Genomic DNA, 27,044 nt, shown 5'->3' on the forward strand with positions numbered 1-27,044 from the left:
ATATATATAAAAATAAAAAAATTAATAAACAATTAAACGGGACGGGGTCGGAGATGGGGATGGGGCGGGGGGACCGAGCCCCGTCCCTGCTGGGGAACCCGATTGGAATCTCGAGTCAAACCAGGAAACCTCCGTCCCGATCGGATCGGATTCCTGTGGGGATCGGATCCCGCGAGTATTTTTATCATCCCTATATAAGATTCAAAATAAAATAATTTAAAGATTTGAAAGACCCAGATATATGTGACTTAAACAAAATAATAATAATAATAATAATAATAATAATAATAATAAGATTTTATTAAATGTTATCCTATAAATATGAAAATAATATCAAATGAATAAAAATTGATACATCATCTTCAATTATTGGGACTAATTAAAAAATTTAATATTTTAAGAAGTTCACAGCCAGATTTTGAAATATTAAAATAAAATTACTTCTTAAAATTTTACAAGGTATTTGGCTTTAGAGGATATTTATCCGTTAACCTTATATCTACTCATGTTATATAAATTAAGTTGATTAAGGCCACTTTTTTAGGCTTCTATGTTAGGTTTTGTAGAACTTAATAATGAATACGCCTTAATTTGAAATTCATTTGAAGTATGATTTGAATCTAAAATAATAATAATAACAAACAGACATGATGTTGCAACATCACCGATAGAAGGTCATCAAAGAGGCTAGCGTATACATAGTCAAATCACAACACTATTGAATTGAAGAAGATGCTTTAACGATAATATTAGTTGTTATTAGTAGAACTTGTGGTGGTAGGAACCTATGCATAATTTCAAGTTTTGGGAATTGGCGTTGTTTATTTTCTCTACTTCTTTAGTTTATTATTATTATTTTATTTTTTTAGTAAGTTTTCTTCTTGTGTTGCTTATATTATTATAGTTGTACCATGGTGCATGCTTGTGGAAGAAACATTATATTTATGTTCCAGTTAATTAAAATGCCCAAAATTTCCAACATGGACCGTGCATGGATGAATGGGACTAAAAAGAAAGTATTTGTCCAAAAGAGAGGGAAAAAAAAAACAATACTAGTGAGGAAGGAATAAATAAAGAATAATGAGATTACCTGGAACAATATCTCGAGGGTAAAGGATCAAAAAATCTAAATAGGAAAATAATTGGATTCCAATAAAAATAATGTTCTTATCCCCGTTAAATATCTCACAAGTAAAATAGAGAAATTCAAAAAACAATACATATTTTTTAAAAATGATGAGTTGTTAAATATTTAATGGCGGTAGAAAAAAGATCTCTCCTTACCAATGAGAAATCAAGTATATTTTACCTCAAAATATATAGATCCCAACGGGTGAGGATCCATTATGCTCAACACGGTTAAATACTAGATAACTTTTCAAAACTGGCTAGCATAGAAATAGGTTCGAACGTAGGTATTTTTTTTTTTTTTGAAAAGTTATCTATTTGTTTACCTTTTTCTCTCCTATTTGTCAAAATTTGAGCAGTGTTAGTAAGAGTAGCCCTGGTTGATATCTAAACATTTTTACATTTTTCTCTCTTTTATTTTTCAAAAGTTTAACGGTGCCGTTAAACATAGCGCGTGACGAATCAACACGTATGTAATAAAATATTATTCGTTTAAAGCCGAATTACATGCGGTGATAGAAAGAGAGAAAAAAATGGTAGGAATGTACGTAAGAGGGGTACGGGGCCGGTGGGGACCGACGAAATCTGACTGTGAGTGAGGAACGAATATGACCCTTTTTTCTTTTTTTTTTTTGGTTCCTTTTTGCTGTTTGAAAAATAGAGAATAAATATATTGATTTATTGAGCATGTTCTCAGCATCGCCATTGTAGCGAGGAATAAAGACAAACTCCATAATCCGTTCCTTTTATTTAAGCCCCCTTCCCTCCATATTCCATTCCATTCCAACGAACACAATTTTCTGAATTCCCCGATTTCCTTTCGATCTCTGCGTTTCTTTCATTGCATGGCCGCCGCCACTTCCAGGTTTATTGCTCGACGACTCGCCGATTTCGGGAAGCAGCCACGGCGCCCTGTTTCGCCTAATTCTTCTCTCTCCGCCGCCCTCAGCCTCAGGTATGCCCTAGCCCTGGCCTCGCCTCTGTTTTCTTTTTGTTTTTTCATCTTTGATCTTCTGATCATCCATTCATCTTCCTCCGAAATTAACTAGTTATCGGATTCGGAATTGGTAATCCATCGCTGCAATTTTTCAGAATTCTCTGTAGTGTAGTGTAGTGATTTGATTGATGCCTGAAATTTTGTTCGGAATCGGAATCAAACTCTTTCGTAATTTGGATCCACTGTATGATCTGTGTGCTTTGCAAAATTATTTTGATTCGAAGAGCGGGAAAACTGAAATCCATTTTGTATTGTTAAACAGATTTTCGAACTACTTGTGCTTTGATTATTACTTCGAAAGTACTTCTACATGTACTTTTTTCAATTTCAAACTCACCGCATTCTAAACTCCTCGAACGATCATTTTTGTGTCACAGTGATAATTCGGCCACTAATAGTTTGAAAATTTTATCTTGATTCTTTTAAATCAATTACCAATTAAATTTATATGGTGGAGTAAAATTTTTGTGTGTGTGTTGTTGAAAGGACTTATCTTCTAAAATTTAGTGCGTATTTATTAAAAACTTATGAATCAATACAAAATTATTTTAAAATATACATACTAAAGGTCTAAAGTGGAATATATTTAACCTTTAAAGGTTAAAGATGGAATTTAAACCACTTAAAATTCAATTCATTTATACTCTTGAATGTTTTTAATAAGGATTTTTTTAAAAGAATATTATACTAAAATAAGGAATTTGAACTTATAACCCATTTAGACATAGATGTTCCAATCAAAGTTTTATTCGCATTTAATACTAGCTTTTAGTTTTATTAAAGTTCTTTGGTAAATTCAATCATACTTTTACAACTTTATATGAATGTGTTTTTTAAAAAAGTATTTATTTATATTCCTATTTGAAGTTAGATCATCAATTTTCTTTAGTAACAATTTGTTTTATTGTTATGGTAAGAAAACATGACATGCTGTGATTAGATATAGCTCTTTCGTTTTAACAAACTAATATATTTGAAACATGTCATAAAAAAATTATAATAAATAATAGACTCCTTATTTTGCTAGCAAAAATGACTTTATAAATTTTGTTGGGTAAGAAAATAATTTAGTTATATTTGTCAAAATTTATTTATAACGATCATTTAAAAAAAAACCTAACTAACCACTACCTAACTAAGAAGGTATGAAATGTCAACCAAAATATAGTTTAATTGATTTAGGCACCTATATCCAATTAAAAAGGTTGTGTGTTCAAATCTCTACATTTATATGTTAGAACTCAAAAAGTTAATAATAATAAAAATTTATGAAAAAAAATTTCAGTATAATATTTTAAGATTTCAATTTATAATGGTCAATTAGTTGAATGGACTCTATAGATTATTCCTTTGCCTTTTCTTAGCATATGCTTTTTTTTTCCTTTATACTAAAAAAGTAAAAAGAATTATTAAATCTATTACAAAATCTAATCCATTGGACAAAGGACAGGCCATTGTCCAATATAGTCCGGACAACTGACACTATTTGTACTTTTTTGAGGTCTATTGTATTTTTTACTTTCAAATTGAAATATATTTTTAAATTTCATACTTGTCCTCAAATTTTTATGTTTTTCTGATTTTTTTTTTCTTGAATACATGTTTTTCTGATTTTAATCCTTATGCTTTTACGTACTTTTATTTCTATCCTCAAATTTTTGTAACGAGTTGTTTCAAGGTTCTTGGTTCTTTCTTTTTTCTTAATAAATAAAAGTAGAACCGCCTATGATAATTTTTTTCCTCATTTCTTGTGCTATCTTTAGAAAATATAGAAGTATGTTTGATAATCATAGCTTACTTTTAAATTTTTATTTTAAAAAATACATTTTCTTTAAAAAATTGTGTTGCAGTGTCTCACAGCATGCTGTGGACTAAATTCATTTTATATTCAAATTAGTTTTCCTTTGTAACATATTTTTTGTGTTGATCGGTTGTATTGTCCAAATTTAATTAATAGATAATACATTATAAGTCAAACTCACTTATTGTATATTTAATAAGAAAACTTTATCATCAGCCTGTTTGTATTATCTTGGATTTTAAGAATATATGACGTTTTCTATAATGATTTAAAATCATAATAAACTAGTTATTTAATTAAACTAATAATATTGATTTATGTCTAAAAAAGATTACTAATAATTTAAAATTATTAACTAACCAATATATATAATTTTAACTTACGTATAGAAGGAGGAATTCGAACCTCTAAATTATCTTAACTAGTTGAGATAAATTCAGGTCGACTAAAAGAGATAATTATTCTTTTAGTCAATAACAAGTTAAATTTCGATTCTATAACATAAATTTAATATATATATATATATATATATATATATATATATATATATATATATTAACAAATATTACAACTTTTCAATCTATTTCTGAATACAATATAAGTTTCACTTTTATATTAGTGTTTACATTACATTTAATTTTGATTTATATTTAAATTATGCTCTTTTTGTAAATTTTTAACCTTTCTACTATAAAATTGAGAATACGTTTTTATTTTATATTATTTAGGTAAATATCTCTTAACTAATACATGGGTAATAGATGATGGCCTTCCTAATTCGGTATTTTTTCAGTTTAGTTTCTATTCGCATTTTAATTAAACTCATAATTATGGGATGCATGATGCTGCACGTATGGGAGGGCCACTTTCTTTCTTCTTCTCTTTATTTATTTATTATTTATTTTTTGTCTTTTTGTATTTTAATCTTGTACATTATCTTTTTGTGTTAGGGTCGGCTATGGTATATTAATATAATCCACGTGGCTGTTTAATTTATTTTATCAATCTATACGAAGTCAAACTCACTTATTGTATATTTAATTAAGAAAATTTGTATGGATGGGCTTTTCTTTATAGTTAATATGTATATGGAATTTTAAAAATAAGACATTTTTTAACTTACGGCTGACTTTAGTTTTAATTTTTCTTTTATGAGTTCAAAGTATACATGGGCTGAGCATTCAACTTTTGAATTTTTTCGATAATATTTATCTTAATTAGTTGAGTTACGTTAAGATTGATTATGATTGATTTTAGTTTATGTATATAATAGTTCTTCTTATAATAATATAATCGAAAGTAAAAATATATAGGTAACTCAATTGGAGATGGAATTATATTTAAGTTATTAGTTGAGCAATATATATATTGCTCTAATAATTGATTTATTTTGATATTTAATGAATTAGATTAACTATATTAAAATTATAATTAGTTGGTTAATTCAAGGTTGACTTTTCCTTTCCGTGACCCTTGTTCTGGAAGGCACATCGGCACCCATCGGAGGTTCGTACAGTTGTGTCTTGATTTAAGTTTAACTAATATATCATTCCACTCATTTGTATTTTAACAGGTAGATACCTATTAATATCCTTGGTTACTTAAATAATGTTGATCTCCATGAAAAGGGTGATCGAGTTAGCTCATAATATCTTAGTTAGAGACGTAGATGTTAATTACCGTTGAGTTAAACTCGTATTGCTACAATTTCTAGCACGGTTTTACTCTGTTACATCACCCGTTTGCCGCATGTGACACCAATGGACAATCGGGAAGTACCAAATTAATTAATATGCATATATTGATCATGCAAAACCAATCTGACGGTTGTTTGAAAATAATTGACACAGGAGAGGAGGGCATTGGTCAGCAACAGCAACAGCATATGAGAAGAACACAGAGGATCAGGAAGTGTGCCCAACAGTGGTACCCGACCATGTGATATTCCACACAGAAGCTGCAGCCCAAAACCAAAACTACTGGGCGCCGCACCCACAAACTGGAGTATTTGGGCCACCCGCCCACCACACCGACTACTCACCATCGGCTTCGGCTTCCAAGGAGGGCTCGGTTCTGGACCTCAAGGCTTGGTTCCGCCACACCGCCCTCGAGGACGTCGACAAGGACGACCCACTACACTAATAATCAAGCTTAATTATTATATGCACTGCATTACTAGAACTTATTCATGTCTGTCTTGTATTATCAATATGTATTTGATGCTGTATATTTGGATTCAGGGCTCTGCTCTTCTCTAAATATCTATATGTGTGCTATGGAGACTTAGGGGTAATATATGCTTAATTACCTGCATGGATTTGTAATAACAATCCCCTCTGATCTCTCTCTCTTTCCACGGTTTCTGAAGCATGGGATTTTACTTTTACTGCTCCAACTTTATAAACTTATGGAGGAGGAGGATAATATACACTCCTACAAAGTTTTCATTATTGACGCTTGGATTTTTTTTTGTTTATCATTCATGTTTGTTTGATCTCAGTGAAATTGCATGAATCTTGGACGAGATTCTGAATTATAATTCTTTTATCTATTGATACTAATTTAGATGGGTCACTTTACCAACTTGATGTAAAAAATGCTGATAATTTAGATTTATGCAATCTTCTTGCTGAAATTGCGTGAATCTCGACGGAATTCATATAAATTCGCCCAATTTTTTTTAGAAAAGAGTTCGTGCAACTATAAATAGAAATAAATTGAGAATCTCCCGGGTATAATAGTATATGTTATATTGTTAATTAAAAAAATTTTTGGTCCTTGCCAATAGTTCAAATATTGCCTTCAAATTCCTTTTAAACGTTTTATTTATTATTTACATACTAAGTAAAAAAATAATTGAAAATTGCCCAAGTAGAGTTGAACACTGGCCACGGGAGAATCAAAGTGCTTAATTTGCTGAACAAAAGAGGTTTTTGTTTAGATGTTAACCATTAATATATTATATTGCGTTTGCAACAAGATTTTATTTCCAAACCATCAAAATTCAAGCTAGTCTTTTTCGTATGCGCCCGAGTTTACTTCGAACTTGCTCGAGTTTTGGTCCATTTTTCTGCTTGAGACATAACACTTTTTATTAAACTAAGGTCATTCTTCACTGACATGTCCATTAGATCACATGAGCTATTTTTGACTTAATTACTTGATCCTATAGTTTACAGTTATACATATCTAGTTTTAGATATTCTTAGATAAGCTAGTTTTTGAACACATGTTTTTTTCTCAACCAATAGATCGAATATAGAATATATTCTATTAAGCCACAATTATGTTACCTAAAGTTATTTAGTAAGAGATTCCACGATTATGTTACTTAAAGTTATGTAGTACGATATTCTCGCTTTTGCATGAAAATTTAGTATTATTTTTATTTATTTTAACCCACGGTAACATTCATTTCCAATTCCTTTTTTCTTTTTTTCTTTATTTTCTATTTTCTTCAAGAATACATTGCCACGTGTCGCTCTTTAGTTGGTTGGCTGAAATGACTTAGCCATCACATCGTTCACTTTAGATATAGTTTATATGAACTTGTTTGGGTAATAACTTTTCAATTTCAACTCTGATTTGAGTGATTGAAAATACAATGAAATCGTTATTTCAAGTTATGTGATGTTAATCCTTTAAAAGTTATGTGATGTTAATCCTTTAAAATACTAAAATTGTTAGTAAACAAAATTAAATTTGTTATCACTGAAACACCAATCAAATTAATTAATTTGAGATTAAAGACGAAAAAGCCAATAAATCTCAATATTGTAGTTCATGTGATTGTGTAAGCTTCCCGCACTTATTTATTTATTATTTTTATTTTTTTTAAGAAAATAATAGCTACTGTTAAAATATTAATAACATTTTTGTGCTAAATAAAAGAAAATAACATTTATTGGAATGCTATGATTTAATTGTAATAATATAAACAACAATGTAAAACATAGAACATCTTCAAAGGAATGAAAGGAATGCTTGTTATTTCCTATTACATTCACAATTTCCTTGTAGACATATGTTCTTCTTTTCCCTCTCGTTTGAACTTTTTTTAGTTTTGGGGGGAAAGTGAAATGAAGAGACGCAGCCCATCGGACGAACATGCGGAATTTGGAAATCCGTATGTTTCCACTCTCTGATTCTTCGGCTGGTAGGCTCTGGATTTTAGTTTAGTTTCTTTAGAAGCAATGTCCGGTAATGAAAATTCTGCCATCACCGATGAAGAAAGGGCTCGAATTTCCCGCAATTTCAGAGCTGCTAAAGCTCTACTTGCTCGCAAACGCCCTCGTCTTCTCCATTCTCACCACCTCATTTCCCAGTGTTCTTCTGATAAACCTTCAGCTAACCTACTTCCTTGCAGGTTTGTGTTCTCCAAGTTATTATGTTTGCTCTGATTTGGACTAGAAAAAGGTCTCATAGCATGCTGATATGTGTGTTAATCCTAACAGTTCAAGATTTTGAGATTTTCCATTTGTTTTCTTGCAATTGTTTAATTCCAGAGTTGCGGATTTTAGTGTAAATGTGGCCCAAGGGTGTGATAATGGTGCAAAGAGGGCTGCATTGGCAGAGATTTCGGGAAACATTCCGTCATCGAAGTCAATTGCAATTGCAACTGACGCTAGCTCAAATGGGTTGGGGTTAGATTGTCTCAAAACTCCTGTAAAAAGTCCAGAATATTATAGTACAAGCAGTTATTTCTCAGCTCCAAGTATTCTAGACGATGATTTTGATGAGACCACTTTAGAGGAAATTGATGCTCTGTGCGAGCAGGAATCATCTGCGCGAGCAGAAAGGCAAGGTTCATATTCCATCTTCCATGCGGCAAATCATGATGATGTTAGTTATAATGGTGATCTTAATATAGATCTGGAGTCTGTAATTGGTAGCGAAAGTATAGAAACCAAAGACTTAACATGTTCATCAGATACCTTGGAATCAGGAGTAGAGTGGATCAACTCTGACTCCGTGACTAGAAAGATCGGAACCATGCCGGAAGAGTATTCAAAATATCTGTTGTCTCTTAATGACAGACAACGAGAAGCAGCTTGTGGTGACATTTCAATCCCTTTAATGATTCTCGCTGGTCCAGGAAGTGGAAAGGTCTCACTTCTTGTTCTCTGATTTGTAAATTGAGAATCTATAATATCATTTTCTCTTTCGTAAATTTTTTTGCCTTCAAGAATATTTGTTTAGTTTATGCTGAATGGTAATCTTATCTAAGCTGTATTTCATTTTAAGAAAATGCTGAAGAAAACATGAGTGTAGCTTTTTCCTTAACATGGGTCTTACTTAGAGCCTTTTTTTGCTCCCAAGGTGATGAAAATTTTGTTTTATGCAGACTTCCACAATGGTTGGTCGAGTTCTGATGCTTCTTAATGAGGTATTTTTCACCTCTTGGTATAATGTTACTTTCTAAGTTTATTTTTTTTTTCCTTCACTAATTTATTTTACTCTGATATTTGTATTGGTTCCTTTTATTTCACTCCTACATCTCATTTTAATGGTCGGATCTTATTTGTCTAGTTATTCCTTCTTTTTGGTTGTTTAAACTTTAGGGTATAAAGCCGTCAAATATTTTGGCAATGACTTTCACTACTGCAGCTGCTTCTGAAATGAGAGATCGTGTTGGTGCGGTGGCTGGGAAGAAAATGGCAAAAGAACTTGTGATTAGCACATTTCATTCATTTTCATTGCAACTTTGTCGTTTGCATGCAGAAAAGTATGCTCAATTTCTGATTGACCAAAATCTCTTATTTACCCTGCCTAGATATGTAATACGTATTTGGGGTTATTTTAAGCCTTACCATAAATGGAGCACGTTTGATAGTTCAATACCATTTCTTTGTCTATTTCAATTGCGCCATAACCAATAGGGAAATTATATTGATATGTATGGAGAAGTAAAATCTCACTGAACATTGTAAGTAGTAGGGGCAACTAATAGAAGGGAGAGAGATTTCTTTACGGGTGGACGCGTTCTTGTTTTCTAACTTACAAATGTGAATAGGATCTTATCAAATCTAGGAAGATGGTACTAATTAGGATTTAGGTATCTTACTTGAGGGAAGGAGACTAAACTGGAGTGAGAAATATTTGATTAAGATGGAATTATTGATTAGAGGTATCTTTCTGCTGAGTCATAACTCATAAGTCAAATGTAAACTTATAAACTCATCCATGTAGGATCAGATCTGATTTCGAATTGTACAATGCTTCAAAATGAATATATGCTTCTCTGTAGGATATGTATTTTTTTTCTCTTGTTTATTTAGGATTCAGTCATTAGTCTTGCTAAATCTTGAGTTCAAGCATTTCATACCAAAGTGCATTTGCTCAATGGCCTTATTTTTTTGTTAAGCTTTGATCCTAGTTATTATCTTGGGTTAGATGGTTATCTTTTATTATATTACAGGTTGGAGCGCACTACAGATTTTTCAATATATGGACATGGGCAACAAAGGAGGGCAATCATTGAGGCTGTGCGTCTATTGGAAAATGACAAAAGTAGACAAAAAGTGGACTCGAACATACTTGGTAATGCTTCTAAGGATGTTACACCGTCAAATTTTAAGGATAAGTCGAAGAAATGGCAAAAATTTGTCCCTAAGGTTAGTACTTCGTCAACTTTAGCATAGGGTCTTGTGCTGTGTGTTCTTTTCTCCCTTCTTAGTGTAGTCCAAAGGCTTTCTGAATAATTTAATTGCTTTATAATTGATAATTTCATAGGATTGGATACTAATTGCTAGGCTAAAATAACTTGTAGAGTTTAAATGATGTGGTGAGCAAACTACAAACAAATAGTCTAGAGAAGGGGTGAATTGGTTGATTTACGATCTCTTACTTATTTTATGAGGTAATAAAACTTTTTTAATAAATTTAAATCAAAGTAATGAAAACTCGAGGTACTTTCATTCTTTTCATAGACTCTTAGTAGCAAAATGAAAAGGCTTTCATTTTAGAGATAATTGAGAAGAGGGAGTTAGTTTGGGAGATAATAAACAAATTGGAGAGAAAAACTTCAACTCTTTCTGCAAATTGTATGAGAAAAAAGATGTCAAAGGCTCCTCCTGGAGGACAGAGAATGGAGACTTCAACCAATAATTAATGTTAGGTGGCCAGAGAGGCCTTTTGAGGGGCTCAAAATTGTTTATGACATTTGAAATGTGGGACGATAAAAGGGGCTTCAATCTGATCTTTCTAATGAAGATGCCTAGAGTCACACAACAATTGGTTTCCAACTGTTGAAGGAGGTTATCCGTAGATAGGAAGAGTAAAAAGTCTTGGAGTACCATGAAACCAGTATTTTCAAAGTGCAAGGCACATTTCAAGGGGATAAGTCTCTTAATCACCTCATGGTAGGAGGTGAATAACTCAGGCAACATCGCTTCAAGGCAAGAGGCGACAGAAAGACATTGTTTGAGTGAAGTGAGACATACCTTAATCAATAAATAAAATATACACAAAGTAAACATAGCCAAAAAAATACCAAAGCCTTATAATTTCAATATTTAATATATCAAAATGTAAAAGACGTACAACATTCAACTTCTATCAGTTTCAAAGAAGCATTAAGTCATTAAGAAGAAGATGGTAGGATTGAAAGTGTGAAACAGCAGTAGAAACCACAAAAAGAATGAAGGAAAATTGCATAAAAAATCAAATGAAGGAAAAACAAAAGAAATAATGATGGTAAAAAGAAAATAATTACTTAAGGCTAAAAGAAAACAATAGTCAAACAGCGGGCAAAACAAAAGCTGGAAACAGAGTAAATTTCTTTCAATTAACTCCCCACCTAATGACTCTTCAGCTACCCCAGACTTTCCATTGCCCCTATCCTCTTGAGAAATTTGAAAGTTTCTGGGCTAGAAGAAGAGCTACCAACTGCTTTTAATTCCTTTCTTGGAATTATCAACTCCAGTCCTACATTTACTGACCTACATGATTACCGCATTTGTTTAGTTCAATCATATTAAAATAAACAAACTAACAACGCCAACTTGCAGTTTGGTATTCTATTATTGTGTTTTAGAGCGCTGAACGAGTGTCAATCATATTACAAATTAGTACTACCGGGTGCATGGTTAAATTGACAATGCATGTGTGACAATATTTGGTATTCCATTGATAGCCATGATACGTGTCCAAAAAAATGAAAAGTTTCTAGATGAAAATATCTCCAAGTATATCTTAGAAAATGAGCTTTATGTGTGCTATTTGTGAGAGATGTGGGATATGCATCAACCTTCCTTCATCTGTAGTAAATTTGTCAAAATTGTGTTGGATTAGAAAGTTCTTGAGGTTTGAGTTAGATGTCTGGATCTTGAAGAGATCCTCATGTTGGCTTTTCCTCTCACCTCAAGGGATTATAGCAAACTCATTTGGCTTCATGTTGTTATTGCTTTTGAGAAGCCAGCATAAAAATTTTCCTTTGAGAGTTTGTATCTTGAACAATTTTCCTTTCCATATTTCCATATATCAATGAAAAGTTGTTTCTTAGTAAAATTAAAAAAAAAAAAAAGGAGCCAGCATAAAAATACATGAGTTGTGAAGTCTGTTTTAGCTTGAGACCTCTTTTTGGGGTTCTAATACCAAATATTTTTGTTATCTTACTCCTTATATTTTTTGGAATAAATTCTCTGTGTCTCTTATAAAAAAAAAAAAAAAAATCTTAATCTAATTTCAGTTAGTTGGAGAGGCTTTTATTTGTAACCTTTGTTACTTAAAAGTTTGGATTTACTTTTAACCTTCCTGTCTCTTGTGTATATATAACTCCTCCATGATACACTCAGCTATTTGACAAAAATGAAGGGGGAGGGCCCTCCAAGATGATACTTTTTGTTCATTTGAGTTATTTTTATTGAAAATCTTCTCTGTCAACGCACAAATGTAATTCTGTGGTGGCATTTAAGGAATTGGTTTCACTCCATTCCAGGCTAAAGCATGTGGAACGACTTCTGCAGAATTACTTACAAAGGGTGATGAGATTGGAGTAAGCTTCCAATGTTCTTGTTAACAAGGTTTCTGTCAGTGGCTCTGCTTGCCATTTTTATTTTAAGTTTTGTGTCTGAATCAGGCTGGAGTTCTTGACAACTATAATACTATTTTGAAATCTTGTAATGCTCTGGACTACCACGACTTAATATGCTGTTCCTTGAAGCTGCTTACTGATTTTCCTGAAGGTTCGATACTAGCTTATCATTTTAATTATTAATTTTAAGTCTTAGTTATGGTTTGATACATTTATTTCTCTGTTTGTTTAAAGTATACGAGGAGTGTCTGGATACATGGAAAGCCATTATTATTGACGAGTTTCAAGATACAAGTACCATGCAATACAAGCTTCTCCAGATTCTGGCATCCCATAAGCGGATAACTATAGTTGGTGACGATGATCAGGTCAGCCTTTTAGTTTGTCCGGACACAATTTGCATTCCACACATTTAATTTGGAGTCCCTCCTATTTTCAAAATGGAATATTTACATTGACAGATTTGTTCGTGAATATTTTTAAGTTTCCTACAAATTTCTCTGTGTGCCTGGAATTTTTCATTGGATGATTTATCTTTTATTTTTAAATAACCGTCATCCTGCTTTCTCCATTTTTGTGTATATTCATTTCGTTGAAAGCAAAGCTTTTTCAGCTTAGCTATCTGTATTAGACGTAAAAAAAACTGAGTGTTTGGTGTAATATTAAGAATTAACTTTAAATGATGAGTATACTTGCTTTCTAATTGGTGGTTTATTATTGTAAATATTAGCTCTAAATATTTAGACAATTAATGGTCTAGTTTATTCCTATTATTATTCCTTTTTCCTTTTCTATATTGAGCCTTTCTTTTGTATAAGGACGCTTTGCATATCTTACTTTTTAATATATTGGAATACAATATTTTATTCCACCCAAATCAAGACTAATTATAATTTCCTTGCTCTAACTTCTATTATAGCAGTAAAAAATTTGGATTACTTACTTTATTATAAATTCCTTCCCCCCTCACTTTTCAATGTTTAGTATATTTGTTATTCTCAAGTGTCATTTCCAATGTTGTAATGTAGTCCATATTCAGTTTCAACGGAGCCGATACCTCTGGATTTGACTCTTTCCGTAAGGATTTCCCAACCTATAAAGAGGTTTGCATTGTCTTTAGGCTTGGATCATGTAATTCCTTACATATTATTTTAGCTTCGTTGTGTAAAGTATTATTCCAGATTTCAATACCTTGATGTTGAGGAGTCCTTTAACTTGGTTTGTTTTTATCGTGTAGATTAGACTCAATAAAAATTATCGATCTACAGGCTGTATTATTGAGGCTGCATATTCTCTGATACAAAATAATAAAAAAAGATGCCCACTCAAAGATGTTCAAACTGATAATTTAACTGGATCTAAGGTATATTTATTCTATCCATATTCTTATATTAAGCAAAATTTATAATATAATTTTCTAATTCTTATTTCTATTGTCTACTCCATAATAATATTAAATGCATGTCCCAACTTTTCCCAGATTACAATAAAAGAATGCAATAATGAGGGTGCTCAATGTGCATTTATTATTGACAAGATCATGGAAAGCACTTCAAATGGCTCAAGTTCCAAAGGCTTCGGGAGCTTTGCAGTTCTTTACCGGAGGCAGGTCAAACTTAGCCACCAATATATCAATATCATAGTTTATGGAGAAGCAAAGAAAAGCAATAAAAGTTTACTGCCTTTGTTCTTACAAAACCATTATCTTTATTTCTGCAGATATCAGGAAAAATCTTTCAAACAGCTTTCCGTGAAAGAAAAATACCATTTAATGTTCATGGTGTGGCCTTTTACCGAAAAAAGGTGTATCTTATTGCACCAATAATATGAGTAATTTATGACATCGGTTCAGGCTGATTGTCCTATAGATGCAGTTTGCATGAATTGATTCTTATAATCAAGTATGTCAATGTTAAAAATTTAATGTTCTTGATGAGTATTATGCCAGATTTCTTCTGTCCTGCAAATTTTGTATTCATATTACTGGTATTTTATAGCGCTCATATGTCCATAATATGGGTGTTTTAGTACTAGGTGTAGTAGGTTATTTTGTTTGAAATTTTACGATCTGATTTAATTGTCTATCTTGCAATTTATTGACTATCATTCCAACTATGGCTATCACTTCTTGAAACTAATCAAATTCTCTTATAGGTAGTCAAAACCATTATTGCTCTGCTTAGAACAGCATTTCCTGATTGCGATGATGGTGCTTATCGTCAAGCTTTTAAGGCTTTAATTCCTTTTGAGAAAGAGGAAAAGAAGAGGGTAATTTTTTCCTTCTTTCACTTTTTATCCTCTTTCTTTGTAGCTTTTTTTTTCTTTTCATCTACTTTGATATTTTAGATCCTTGTGGTAATAGCTTTTTGCACTTCTCTTGAATGTTGGTTTTGCTTACTAGAAGGCAGTACTTCATCCTTTCTTTTCATTTTTGCAGATAATTAATCACATTGACAAAATTTCAACAATAAGAAAATGTCCATTGATTACTGCTGCAAGGGACATCTTCAGTTCAAAGATTTCTGGTACCTTAAAGAGGTCTAGTTTTAGAGATTCTGAAAAAAATGGAAATCTATGTATCAAATCATCACTGCTCTATTTTGTTTTTCGATTTATCATTTATTGCTCTATTTTAAAAGGCATGCATAGGCGCAAGCACATTGAAACACACTCTTCAGTTTTTTTTAATGTAATTTTTTTAAAGGATTAAGAAATGTGTTGCTTAAAAGCATTATATTTAAACAATATCTTAAAGAAACTTAATTTATTTAATTTTTGAGTATCTTATTATCATAATACTATATTCTTTTTTGTTTTAGAAAATTGTTATTTTTATTTTTCTATTATACGCTTCAAAAACAAAAAAAATTTTGATCTTTGGTGTGCTTCGCATTTTAAAAGACATGACTTGTGATTGGTGACTGATTTGTGTTCTATCAAATGTAAACTGTAAATCCCAGTCTGATTCGGTGCCAAAATCTTATAATGGGCTTGACGATTTTTTGATCAACCCAATGAAGTTTCCTATTAAATTACTGAGTTTTGATCCATGCCCAAATCTTACAGGAGTCAACTTAACCAAGGGCGTAAGGTGTTGTCAACATTAGAGATGATATCAAGACTTGTTCTAAGGGTAATGCATGTGGGATGCTGCTAGAGTATTTTATGTGACGATTTCAAGTGGTAGATACATAAGTTGTTTCATTTTTATCCCATCTGGAAATCTTATTGGCCTTTTCCAGTAAAAACGTGGAAAGAAAGCATGGCATCGGTAATTTTATATTTACCTAATATAATGAACGCGGAGCTTGTTTCCTAAAATATTGAGGTGAAGTATTTATTTTAGTTCTCTTTGGCCTCTTCCAATTGTCAGAGCTTTCTGTCTTTTCAATGTCTTTTTTTTGGTTTATGTCATTTATTATTTATTTATTTTTACTTCTTTTGTAACCTGGGTATTGGGGCATTATCCCCATTAACCCGTGGGTGACCTGCCCACTCAAAGGCTGAGTAGACATCAAGGGGTAGGAGAATTAATTCTTCTGATCTCTAAGCTTGTGTAGTTTGAACTCAGGATACCTTGTCTTATTTGGTAACTGTAACTGGTTTGAAGTTTGAACTCAGTCCGCATTTTTGGTGACTAGTTTATGTTAAATTTTTAAAATCTAAATTCTTCCATCATGTATTATTTGAAATGTGGAATTGAAATCTGTCAGCTCTTTTAGTTTATTTACTTCTTTTCTTCCTTTTTTTTCACTCTACTTTAATTTTAACTAATAATTCCATTTCAATCTTATTTGTAAATATTTGCAGGAGCAATCAATTTCAACAGTTATAACCTCTGTGTCTAACATGTTACCTGAGGTTTGTCTTCTTTCAAAGCAAATACCTTTTGTGAATTTTCATATGCAATTCGTTTGGCAGATAGGTTAAAACATGCATCGGGGCGAGCATATCCTAATATTTAGGTTTGCATCCTGTACTTCATGTATAAATCAATAGGTTTACATATTATATTACGATCTTCTGGCCTTTGATTTTAGTTTTCCACCTATAAATGCTAGAGGCCATGTTTGTTTGGTAGTAGATCTATAGCATTAAACTGTCACATGCTGGGGGGGCTTGGGATGTGACTTTGACCTACTTTTTCATGTTAATAATGGAGATAATTTTATGTAATAGTTGAAACAAGGTTGGTTGTTCTTATCATTATTATTATTATTGATAGGAAACTGGAATCGAGGTAAGTTGTTATTATTATTATTCTTGATATTTTGTAATGGTTAAAAGTTGATTTCATCCTTAATTCCATTAAGCTAGTGGATGAGTGGACAAGGTGGAAAAAAGGGTTTTTTGAAACTAGATCGAGAAGGGTCTATCGTTTGGTTGTTGACATTGTTTGGATGATGTTCTGATTGTTACCAAAAAGGTCTAACTTGCTACCGTATAGTTTTTTGTTTACAATTATGTTCTCTCCCCATCATGACAGTCGTGTCTTTTACTAAAAAGATAAAAAGACTATTATTTTTAAGCCTTAATGAATGCTGCTATTTTCTCACATTCTAACATCACTTCTTCCCGCGTCATATTTCCAGAAGTATCTTCTTGAGCAACAGGCAGTTATTAATGTTGATGGGGGAAAATTGCTGAACGAAGACAATGATACCAGATCTGTAAGTATCAATCCATGCCAATGAGCATAACAATATATTATGATTTGACGTAGATGAGGGAAAATCACTTAGCGAACACAACAATATCAGATTCAGATCTATTGGTGGAACTACATGTTCTGGGTATTAGGTATAAAATAAGGGTGTTTGAGGGGTTTTCTACCTACCGTAATAGTTTCTTTTAAAAGATCAAGATTTACTTTGAGAAACACTAATACCTTTGGGAGATCTAACTCATATTGAGAACTCTCAATTCTATAGATGAGAACACAAAATTCTCACGTGGTTCTCCACCTAGTGCTAATTAAGTTCTCTTTGTTAATTATGAAATAAATATTCACATTAAATTTCAATAAATTAAAAAGGTCTTGAAACCTATATTCTTAATGACCTCAAAAAAGATTTTAGGTTTCCCAACTTCAAATTCCGTATTCCTTTTGACTGTGTTCTTAGAATCTGACCCAAAATCACTTCTTTGAGTGTAAGGTTTTTAGATTTAAAATTAATCTATAGGCATCTTAAATCAATTAAGCTATGGCCAGTCAGTTAAATGATTATGAAAGTAAGAGCACAAATAGAGTTCAAGGAGCATTTAGTACAGAAAAAATGCTTAGTTCATAATCTTTTCTATTAAAAGAACAATGAGACCCCCAAGGGACAGCTCTATTGGCAAGGGCGTAGACCTTGTGGTATCACCTATCATGAGGTTTTGTGTTCTAATTTTTGGGTGAGCTTAATACCAAAAATCCTTGATGTCTCTCGGGTTTGGGCCTTGGAGCGGGCACAGGTGCCCTCTGGTTATAGAGGTAAAAAGCCAAAGAGCTATCAATTCCGAGCTAAAAAAAAACAATGAGACTAAATATATTATGCAAACTTTTGGTATTTAGTTGCATATTTGTTGCAAATTTCTAGTAGGACAGAATACACTCACATTAGATGGGGAAGATGCTGATGAGCTTTGCCAATTGCAATCCTTGTTTTTATTTTCTTAGCCTTGATTTGTCGTATGCGGCTGCCTTTCTTGTTCGTGAAGGTTCTTCAGTATTTGTTGGACGATGTCTCCAACTTTATGTCAAGCCATTTTACTGCGGGAGAAGGAAAGAGAGACAGTATGGGAAGTGATCCAGGTTGTCTTAATGCTCTAAAAGCTTTTGTTGACCATGTATCTGAGAGGGAAAAAGCAAATTTCTGCTCTCGTCGTGTTGACAATGAAAACTCTGTCACTTTGACTACCATTCATCAGGTTCTTCTTTCCTGCCTAATTTTTAGAACTGTCTTAGATTTGGTAATAATATTTTATTAATATCATTGACATTACAATACCATTTTATTGTTTTTCTTGTAAACTTCCTTCTGTCTTCCACATGTAGTCAAAAGGCTTGGAGTGGGATATTGTCTTCATAATTAAGGTAATTGAAAGCAATCTAGAAGATCGTATCTTTCATGCTTCATTTATTTACCTATTTCCTGTTTTTTGAGAATAGTTTCTTTCATACTCTAACAGGTTCTTGTTTTCTTTTCTTGTAAAATGATTATTTAAGTATGACATGAATACACGTATCCAAGGAAAGTGGTGCAGTGGATTGGTTGGATGATATTGTATCTTCTTTTCTTTAGTTGTAGTTTGTTAATTAGTTTTAGTTGGTTGTTGGTTTCTTTGTTAAGTAGTTTTATGGGTTGCTTAGTTGTTTCAGACTGGTTAATAGGAAACCTTTGTAAATGGCGGGATTACCTCTTGTATTTTCAAGACTTTTCGAATGGAATAAAGACTTTCCTTGCCTATTCTTAGAGTGGTCTTAGATTATAGGCTGCATTAGAAAGTATGTGTTTGATTTGTGTCGGTAATAGTATGTCGATGATATGTTGCATGTTTGCATTTGTGCTCCTGAGATGACAATATTTTTAGTACTTTGATGTTACTAGGCCAATGAATCAGAGATTCCTCTCTTGCATGAATCCAGTGGCATTACAAGGGAAAACGGAAGCTCGATTGAGGCAAGTTTTTTCATGTAAATAACATTGTTACTCGTAGTTCTAGAGAATGCCTTCCATTGGTGCTGTAGTGACTCTCATTTGAAAATAACAGGAAGAACGACGCTTACTATATGTTGCAATGACACGTGCTCGAGAGAAACTTTTTATATCGTATGTCTTGATGGACTCTGATTGGCAGGTTTGTTTTAGTTGAATATTTACTATCATATGAAGGTGGATGATTTTGTTGACTTTAGCATTTCCTTTAGATACTTCAACCTTCAAGATTTCTCAAAGAAATTCCAGATCATGTTCGAGAGATACAGGTATTGTTCCTTAAGTTTTATTAGAATGCATAGTTTATTATTTATAAATAGGCATAACAACAATATAAATGATTGCTCATCTACACTCGGGCTAATGCTTTTGAAAAAGAAAAAGAAAACATATTTATTCAAGCCAATATTGCTACTTACCCTGTTGCTCAATTTTCTCTTGCAAAGCACGGAAAATGCTATCCCTAATATCACATTAGAAGACTCATCTCACTTGCCCTGATGACCCCTTACAATTTCTTGGTATTGAAATAGCAATATAATGACATACAAGCAACCTGCCAATTCGAGAGGCTGGGAATCTCTCCTACAATAGTCTCAACTATTCAGAAAAACAAAACCTCCCCTACAAGGGAGTTCCCACTCACCTATATTCTGCTCCCTCCCTCTCTCCATACTCATTCTCTAACTAGCTTTGGTGGGGAGTTACCACTCTACCCCTCCCTACTATAGGTATTAACAACTTGGTGGGAAGTTCCCACTCTACCCCTCCTACTCGAGGTATTTACCACCAGTGGCCTTACAAATGTACATGAAAATAATCTTGTATATCTTTTTTGTCATTTCTTTTTTTTCATTTTCTTAATGCATAATGCAATTAGATAAGTATTGTGGGACCTATAGATAAGAATAACAAATTTTCATTAGATTGGGAGGTCATTGATGACCATTTGGGATATGTGGGGCAGGGGAGAAAACTTTTAGGGGGTGGGTGGCGACTGGGTAAGAACAAACTTTGAGCAGGAAGAAGAAATTGGGAAATGGAAATGTAGGAAGAACGAAGGGGACGAGTCAAAGAATTGGGGGGAATTGGTGGAGTGGGAAAGGGGAAAAGAATTAGAGGGGAAATTGGTGGAGAGAAGGGGAAAAAGAAATTTGGGGAAGTAGGACACTGGACACAGTTGGAAGGAGGACTTGTTGGAGGGTCATCATCGCTTGGAGCAGTCAGATTGCTGGCATGCCCAGGGAGATGATAGATGGGGGCTGAACTGGTTGGGGGAGTTAGAATGAAAAGTTGTGTTAGGATTGGGAATGCCACTGGAGTAGTTAGGATAGGAAGGATATATTAGTAATTAGCCAAATAGTTTGTCATTGAGAGTTTGTTAAATAAGAGGGAGAGGGAGGGGATGAAGGTAGGCAATGATTTAGTTGGTTTGGTTTAAGCTTCAGAATACTCAAAAGGGAGGTTACAAGTATCTCAAATATTTGAAAAGTTATTTTACTTCTTTATCTTTTAGCTTTCATTACAATTTCAGTTCCTGGTTCTTATCAAGTTGGCAGTTGGGTAAGAATAAACTAAGGAACAGAAAACTTTTAATGTATTTCCAAATATTTAGAACAAAATAAATAAGGCATTAAAAGTTAATTTTCAATATCATGTCAATTTGGTTTTGTTCGACCAAAACATGACTGAACCTCATGAATCAATTTAGTCATGGTCGATTCAGTTCAAAGTCAAACAGAAATTGAAAACAAAAAAGTTCAGACCAAATCCTGTCATTGTGGTGTCAGTTACAGTTCAGAACTCTTTCTTATACTTGTACCCCTCTTTGAAAATCAATTTTTAGAATCCTTGATAAGTCTTGCTGTGATATCCTTTTAAAATAATCGTTTGGAAATGTTTTAAAGCACATGCCAGATTAATTTTTTGCTTAATAATTTTTTGTTCTATATCGATTATTAATATGAAAATATACAATTAAAAACTAATTCGATCCTTAATAATTAATGTTTGAAATGTTAATTTAAAAGAAAATATAGTTATTGATAAAGATGGGGTGTTTTAATCCCAAATGTTATATTTTGCCTTATTTCTCTAAAGGGCCTTCTATTTGCTTACTGTTAAGCCTGATGTTTTTCTAATTTTGATACTTTAATCTTTTGTTGTAGGGTGAAGCTAGTATTCAACACTTGCAAAATAAACACCACGATGTTTTAAAACAGAATATGCACTTGCCTCCTGAAAAATCTATATCAGCTGATTTGGATGTGGGATTAAATGATCCTGCTAACATTCAAATTGGCATTATAGATTTCGAAGAACCAATAGAGATCACTCATGGGAATAGTTTCCTAAAAAGGTTTTTGTTTTTCCAATTCCAATATTTTGTCCTTTGATAAATTCCTTTTTCTTGTTGAAATGAAAAGTTCTTTTTTCTTTTTCCAATTGTAGATTTAATGTGGATAACAGAGCAATTATTTCCCACTTATTTCATCAATGGGCCAAGAAAAAGGCATTTCAAGATCCTAAAAGGCTAATTGATAAGGTGATGAATTTTAAGAGCCTGTAGTCTCAAGTTTGATTTTTTGGAGCGATAATAATTGAAAATTCGGGTCATGTATTTACATAAATAATTGTTCTAGTTTGAATTTGAATAATGTGTATTCCATTGATAATTTATGTGAGTATAGTGTTGAAACGTTCTATCAACAGACGTGTTGAATACAAATAGATATGAAATATTAATTTACGAAAGATGGTTTATTAAAATGTTTAGCATCTACACCAAAAGGATTTTATTCTCTGGTGATTTTTCTATTGCTTTTCTTTTTGTTCCTTTTCTTCTCCTCCACAAAATAAATAGGATATCATCTCTACCAACCAAGTCATGCAGAAATTGTAATCATTGTCCAGTGCAATTATGGACATTAACAGATGTTGATGCATGAATAGATGATCAAAATAGGGTCTTAGATGAGGAGTTTGTGTTTGACAGTAATAGTATGATAAGCTATACACTAACTATTTGTATATCCAGAGGACTGACTCAATCTTCTATACTTGGACTTACTGTGGCATTTAAAGCAGGGTTAATGTCAAAGCGATAAGGAAAGAGTATAAAGAGTTAGCAAGGAAATAAACATATACAGAAGAAAAAAACTTTACCAAATCTGATTAAATGCTGTATGCTGGATAACCTTTGAGCCATTCAAATTCCATTGCATCACTTCATTTGAACTTCTGTGCTCGTGATAATTGATAAATGGGACCGTGAAAAGTTATATAATTTTTTTGTAACTTTACAGGTGGGCTTTGTAATTGACGAACGGTTGAGAGTGAAGAAATGCAAATCCAAGGTTATTCTTTTATCTTTTTATAAATTTAATAACTTTTCATTAACTGAGCAAGTTTTTGCTTCTTAATTTTAATATGTAATGAAGCTAACACGAGCTTTTAAATATTCTACGCTGCAGCAGTTTCATGAATCCTATTGTATGGGTTATTCAAAGTAGCGGCAAATTAAAATTGTTTGGTGAAGCCATAAAACCTTATTCTAATGGAGAAATTACTTATAAATTTATTTTGATTGTTCAATTATCCTAGAGAATGCATGTTTACTGAAATGAAATATAATGAATACTAAGTATATTTTAACTTCTCAAAATTTATTAGTTCTGTGTCTTCATTCTATTGATACTTACATGATCCCATCGATACTTTTACATAGCTCGATTCATTATATGTTCTTCACCATATCATTTTTCTAACCTGATTTAGTTTTCACTGCTGGAGATCAACTATGCAGTTTGAATATTTATGTTGTCGAGCTTTTGTATACTCAGGAAATCTTGCGTACACTGAAGTCGTCATTGACCAGTGATGAAGCACTTCAGTATGCTGAATATGTAAGTATATCTGTTTCAGCGTTCAGCTAATCATCAAAATAGTAAATTGATTGTTTATGTGGTTATGTTATAGTAATGATGATATACATTACTTGGAGTTTTGATATTAAAACTTCACACTATTATGCTCTGCGCTACTTCTATTGACCACCACACCTGTTTTTTACAGGTTTTGAGATGGGAACAGATTCCTGCTGATAAACGTGCTCTCTTGATGCAGGAAAAGCAGGTTTGTTCTCTTCAGCTTATGAGCTGCTGATAAATAATTGTTACGTTTTGTTTTTTTCTAAAGGTTTCATTTGATTTTGTAAAATTGTATGTTACGGTATACTTGTTTTTTTAAGTTTTTGTGGTGTTAATTGTTATGTGTCTTGACCCTAGTTTCAATCCCCACTGATAAACAATTTAAGTTGTAAAAGTTATTGGGAAATTTTTTAATTTTATGTAAAACACTGTCTTGACCCTAGTTTCAATCCCCACAGACGCTGATATTGAGAGAAAACAGATAGCAGAATGAAACTCAGACCTGATAATCTTAATGTCTATTTATATTGGATTTATAATCTTGTTTGATTTCCTTTATATTTTTGTAATATTAGTTGTGTATTAGCTGTTTATATTTATGTTAATATTTACCATCAATGGTCTTTCTCTTCTATTAGACCTTGTATTTGATTCATAATACAGAGAAAAAAAATAGAAATATAATAATTTTATTTACTTCCCATAATTCTAATTCGTACAACAGGAGGTCCTATTTTCAAACTCATGTAATCTCATTTTGTTTCCAATTAATATTCCAAACTCACAAGTGAGGAGTGTTTTAAATTTGTCAACCTATCAACTTAAGTTTTTGGATTCAATAGTGATTTAACAAATTTTAATGTTGATAATCTTCCATTTTTATAGTTCTACATTGAAAACAATGATACACATGTATTGGCCGTGTATGACAGTGCTTCTACTATTTTTTTCCTTAAACCTGAGAATGTCTTATTCTGTAGCCTGTACTACCTCAATTCTAAGCAGTGAGTTATTTCAGGAGCATTTCCAGAAATTAAGGATTGAAAATGCAATGGGCTCCTCAGCACCTACAGCAAAACAGGTAGCTATGATTTATATGCTATTCCTCAAATATATTATTGTTATCTAAAATGAGCATCATACTTGGATTTTAATGTTCTTAATCTTATGATCATCCATTTTAATCAATCTATTAATCTAGAATTTTCAAATAGTGAAATTAGTGATGTGGAGTTTCTAACCCCAATTGCAAAAGTTTCTAGTAAATTTTTTTCATCCTTATAAAATACAAGGCCAGTTACATTTTCTTTCTTTAATTTTTCTTACATTTAATTAACATGCACTTTACTTTGGGGCATCTGATTCATTCATCAAACATATTCACACTTCACAGTATTTTATTTTGATTTTAGTTCCCTTTCATTTTACTATTCATTTTCTTGATTTTATCTATAAATTTGCTCCCTGTTCTGTCATGTACATCCACTTTTGGTTCAAGAGATATCAAACCTTCAAGAGTTTTATCTATACCCTGGTATCAGGGGTCGGTTCTTACATTATGCTCATGGCCCACCTCCTACTAACCTTACTAACCTTTGGAGAGGTTCCATCCATACTAGGGCTGCTTTGGAGATATCAAGAGTTTTAACTGATTAAGTTTCCAAAATATATGCGCTTAAACTTTGTGGGTATCTCTGAATAACTCAATCCCTTACCAAGACAATTCCTTCAAGAATTTAAATATGTAGATGTTAAAATGCACGTTTTAGGTTTAATATGGTTTTAGTGTTAGGATGAGCTTTCAATATATATGTGCTTGCTTCCTTTCTTGTTAATATATATACATACATATATTACCTATGATATGAAGACTTGGTTTATCTGACATATTGAATCAACAGATTTCGTATTTGCGCAATTTGGGATGTACTATTACTCCGACATCGCGTCTCCATGCGTCGTCCTTGATCGAGCAGTATAAGTCACTATAACTAGCTAGAAAAAACGCCAAAAGGAAATGAACCATTGTCATGTATGTACCTGCCAATTGGTAACATTAAAGTTGTATGGTGCATTGTGTCATATTTATTCTTCATCTCATTTTCAAGTTGAAACAGTTTTCTTGACATCATTTGTAATTCCGTAGGTGTAGAAATCATTATTTGTTAAAACCAACATATTTAGACCACAGGGGAGGTTCTATTTTATTTTTATTTTTATAATCATTAGTATTATATATTGATGAAAATAACGTCGAAGTTTATTAGTTGGATCATGAATGTAATGTACAGTTTATTATTTATTGATTTGTTTTAATTTTGAGATTGAGGTCATTTGAAGATAATTTGTAAATTTCGACAATGGTGGAACTGAAATAAGGGAAATAGGCTATTAGATTTTGCATTTTTATATATTTTATCTGTTCTTTATCGTTACAGCTGTAGTTTCTGAAGTTTTAACTTATATAATGTAAAATATTTGAAAGATAAGTAATTGGTTGGAGGAAATATTTCGGGTTGTGTAAAAATGTAAAAAATTTGTGGTCAAACTATCTATCCAAGAAAATATGACATCTTATCTTACATCTTATTATAAAACTAAAAACTTTATGGATTGATGCCAACGATTGATAGGCTGATTTTTGTTTGTTGGTGATTAGTGATTTTGGAAGGCTCTACAACACCGATTTGGTCGGTTTTGGTCGAAATTGACACAATAATGAGCTTTCGATAAATTAGCGAGAAAAAGAAAATGGCTACTGAGGAGGTGTTTCGACCTACAAGAAAGGTGATCCACTTGTCTATATCTTAGTGGACCACAAGGGAATTTAGGAGGGAAGTTTTTTTCGAGAAAAAATGTACTCACTTAAAAAAATAAGAAATAAGTCTCCCAGAGATAGCTAGGGTGGTTTGGGGCCTCAAGAAATATCTGAGTTCCAAGTCACATGAAAGATAACTCTACCAAATAATATTTCTTACGTATGTATGGATATACTTTGGTATAGGAGCATAAAAGTCAAATAAAAAAAGAAATGCAAGGGGAGTTAGGATAGAGACTAGAGAGACATGAAACGTTCACTTTCCACAAAAATAAATTTATGTACTTTACGAAAATATTTGATGAGTCACATGCCATGCTCATGCAACATATATTATCCTCGTGATATGATGTGCATGATGCTCAATATTGTACTCAAAAGTTTTCAGCTAAAATCATTAATTAGTTCAAAGCGAGTGAAAGTAAGTTAAAACTTAAAAACAAAAAAATTGAAAGTAACATGTCTTATCCCAAACAATGTTTAAATATCAATATCGGAAATATTGAGGTGTCAGTCTCTTAAAATGATGATAGAAATATTGAAAAAATGTCGGATAATATTTCTAGAAAGATTATAAAAATAAAAAATTTGATTACAAATAACTTTTTTATTCAAATAATTAAATTAACGAATCAG

General features: G+C 32.1%; 2 protein-coding genes across 6 annotated transcripts; both read left to right on the forward strand.

Annotated features, from left to right (window-relative positions):
• Positions 1 to 1,849: 1,849 nt before the first annotated feature.
• Positions 1,850 to 6,376, forward strand: LOC111025983 (late embryogenesis abundant protein At5g17165). Its single transcript, XM_022303940.2, has 2 exons — positions 1,850 to 2,083; positions 5,777 to 6,376. The coding sequence occupies exons 1-2, from the start codon at positions 1,974 to 1,976 to the stop codon at positions 6,066 to 6,068; spliced, it is 402 nt and encodes a 133-aa protein (XP_022159632.1). The 5' UTR covers positions 1,850 to 1,973; the 3' UTR covers positions 6,069 to 6,376.
• A 1,531-nt stretch (positions 6,377 to 7,907) lies between these two features.
• On the forward strand, positions 7,908 to 25,912 carry SRS2 (P-loop containing nucleoside triphosphate hydrolases superfamily protein). Of its 5 annotated transcripts, none has more exons than XM_088125520.1 (29): positions 7,908 to 8,292; positions 8,432 to 9,032; positions 9,271 to 9,312; positions 9,488 to 9,651; positions 10,345 to 10,540; positions 12,865 to 12,921; positions 13,006 to 13,111; positions 13,195 to 13,328; positions 13,989 to 14,063; positions 14,198 to 14,323; positions 14,441 to 14,569; positions 14,680 to 14,763; positions 15,115 to 15,228; positions 15,398 to 15,498; positions 16,027 to 16,093; positions 16,771 to 16,821; positions 17,553 to 17,630; positions 18,664 to 18,873; positions 19,001 to 19,039; positions 19,554 to 19,629; positions 19,721 to 19,803; positions 19,874 to 19,930; positions 21,830 to 22,020; positions 22,113 to 22,206; positions 22,967 to 23,017; positions 23,504 to 23,566; positions 23,736 to 23,795; positions 24,609 to 24,671; positions 25,492 to 25,912. In XM_088125520.1, exons 1-29 carry the CDS (start codon positions 8,120 to 8,122, stop codon positions 25,579 to 25,581), a joined length of 3,375 nt encoding a protein of 1,124 aa, XP_087981646.1. In that variant the 5' UTR covers positions 7,908 to 8,119; the 3' UTR covers positions 25,582 to 25,912. The 5 variants fall into 5 exon arrangements, 4 of the variants coding, with proteins under 4 accessions (XP_087981646.1, XP_087981647.1, XP_087981648.1 ...); XM_088125521.1 differs by having other exon boundaries at positions 14,441 to 14,565; positions 14,680 to 14,740; XM_088125522.1 differs by lacking the exons at positions 21,830 to 22,020; positions 22,113 to 22,206.
• The last annotated feature ends 1,132 nt before the right edge of the window (positions 25,913 to 27,044 follow it).

Source organism: Momordica charantia, assembly GCF_013281855.1.
Source record: "Momordica charantia cultivar OHB3-1 chromosome 6 unlocalized genomic scaffold, Mcharantia_2.0 BLBB01000006.1, whole genome shotgun sequence".
NCBI lineage: Eukaryota > Viridiplantae > Streptophyta > Magnoliopsida > Cucurbitales > Cucurbitaceae > Momordica > Momordica charantia.

What these genes read in the sequence shown, in the direction of transcription:
- LOC111025983 (XM_022303940.2), top strand. Translation starts at nt 1,974, where the DNA reads ATGGCCGCCGCCACTTCCAGGTTTATTGCTCGACGACTCGCCGATTTC. An exon ending in TCCGCCGCCCTCAGCCTCAG is followed by an intron (nt 2,084 to 5,776) that starts GTATGCCCTAGC and finishes TAATTGACACAG; the next exon opens with GAGAGGAGGGCATTGGTCAG.
- SRS2 (XM_088125520.1), top strand. Translation starts at nt 8,120, where the DNA reads ATGTCCGGTAATGAAAATTCTGCCATCACCGATGAAGAAAGGGCTCGA. An exon ending in ATTTCTGGTACCTTAAAGAG is followed by an intron (nt 15,499 to 16,026) that starts GTCTAGTTTTAG and finishes CAAATCTTACAG; the next exon opens with GAGTCAACTTAACCAAGGGC. An exon ending in AAGACAATGATACCAGATCT is followed by an intron (nt 17,631 to 18,663) that starts GTAAGTATCAAT and finishes TTGTTCGTGAAG; the next exon opens with GTTCTTCAGTATTTGTTGGA.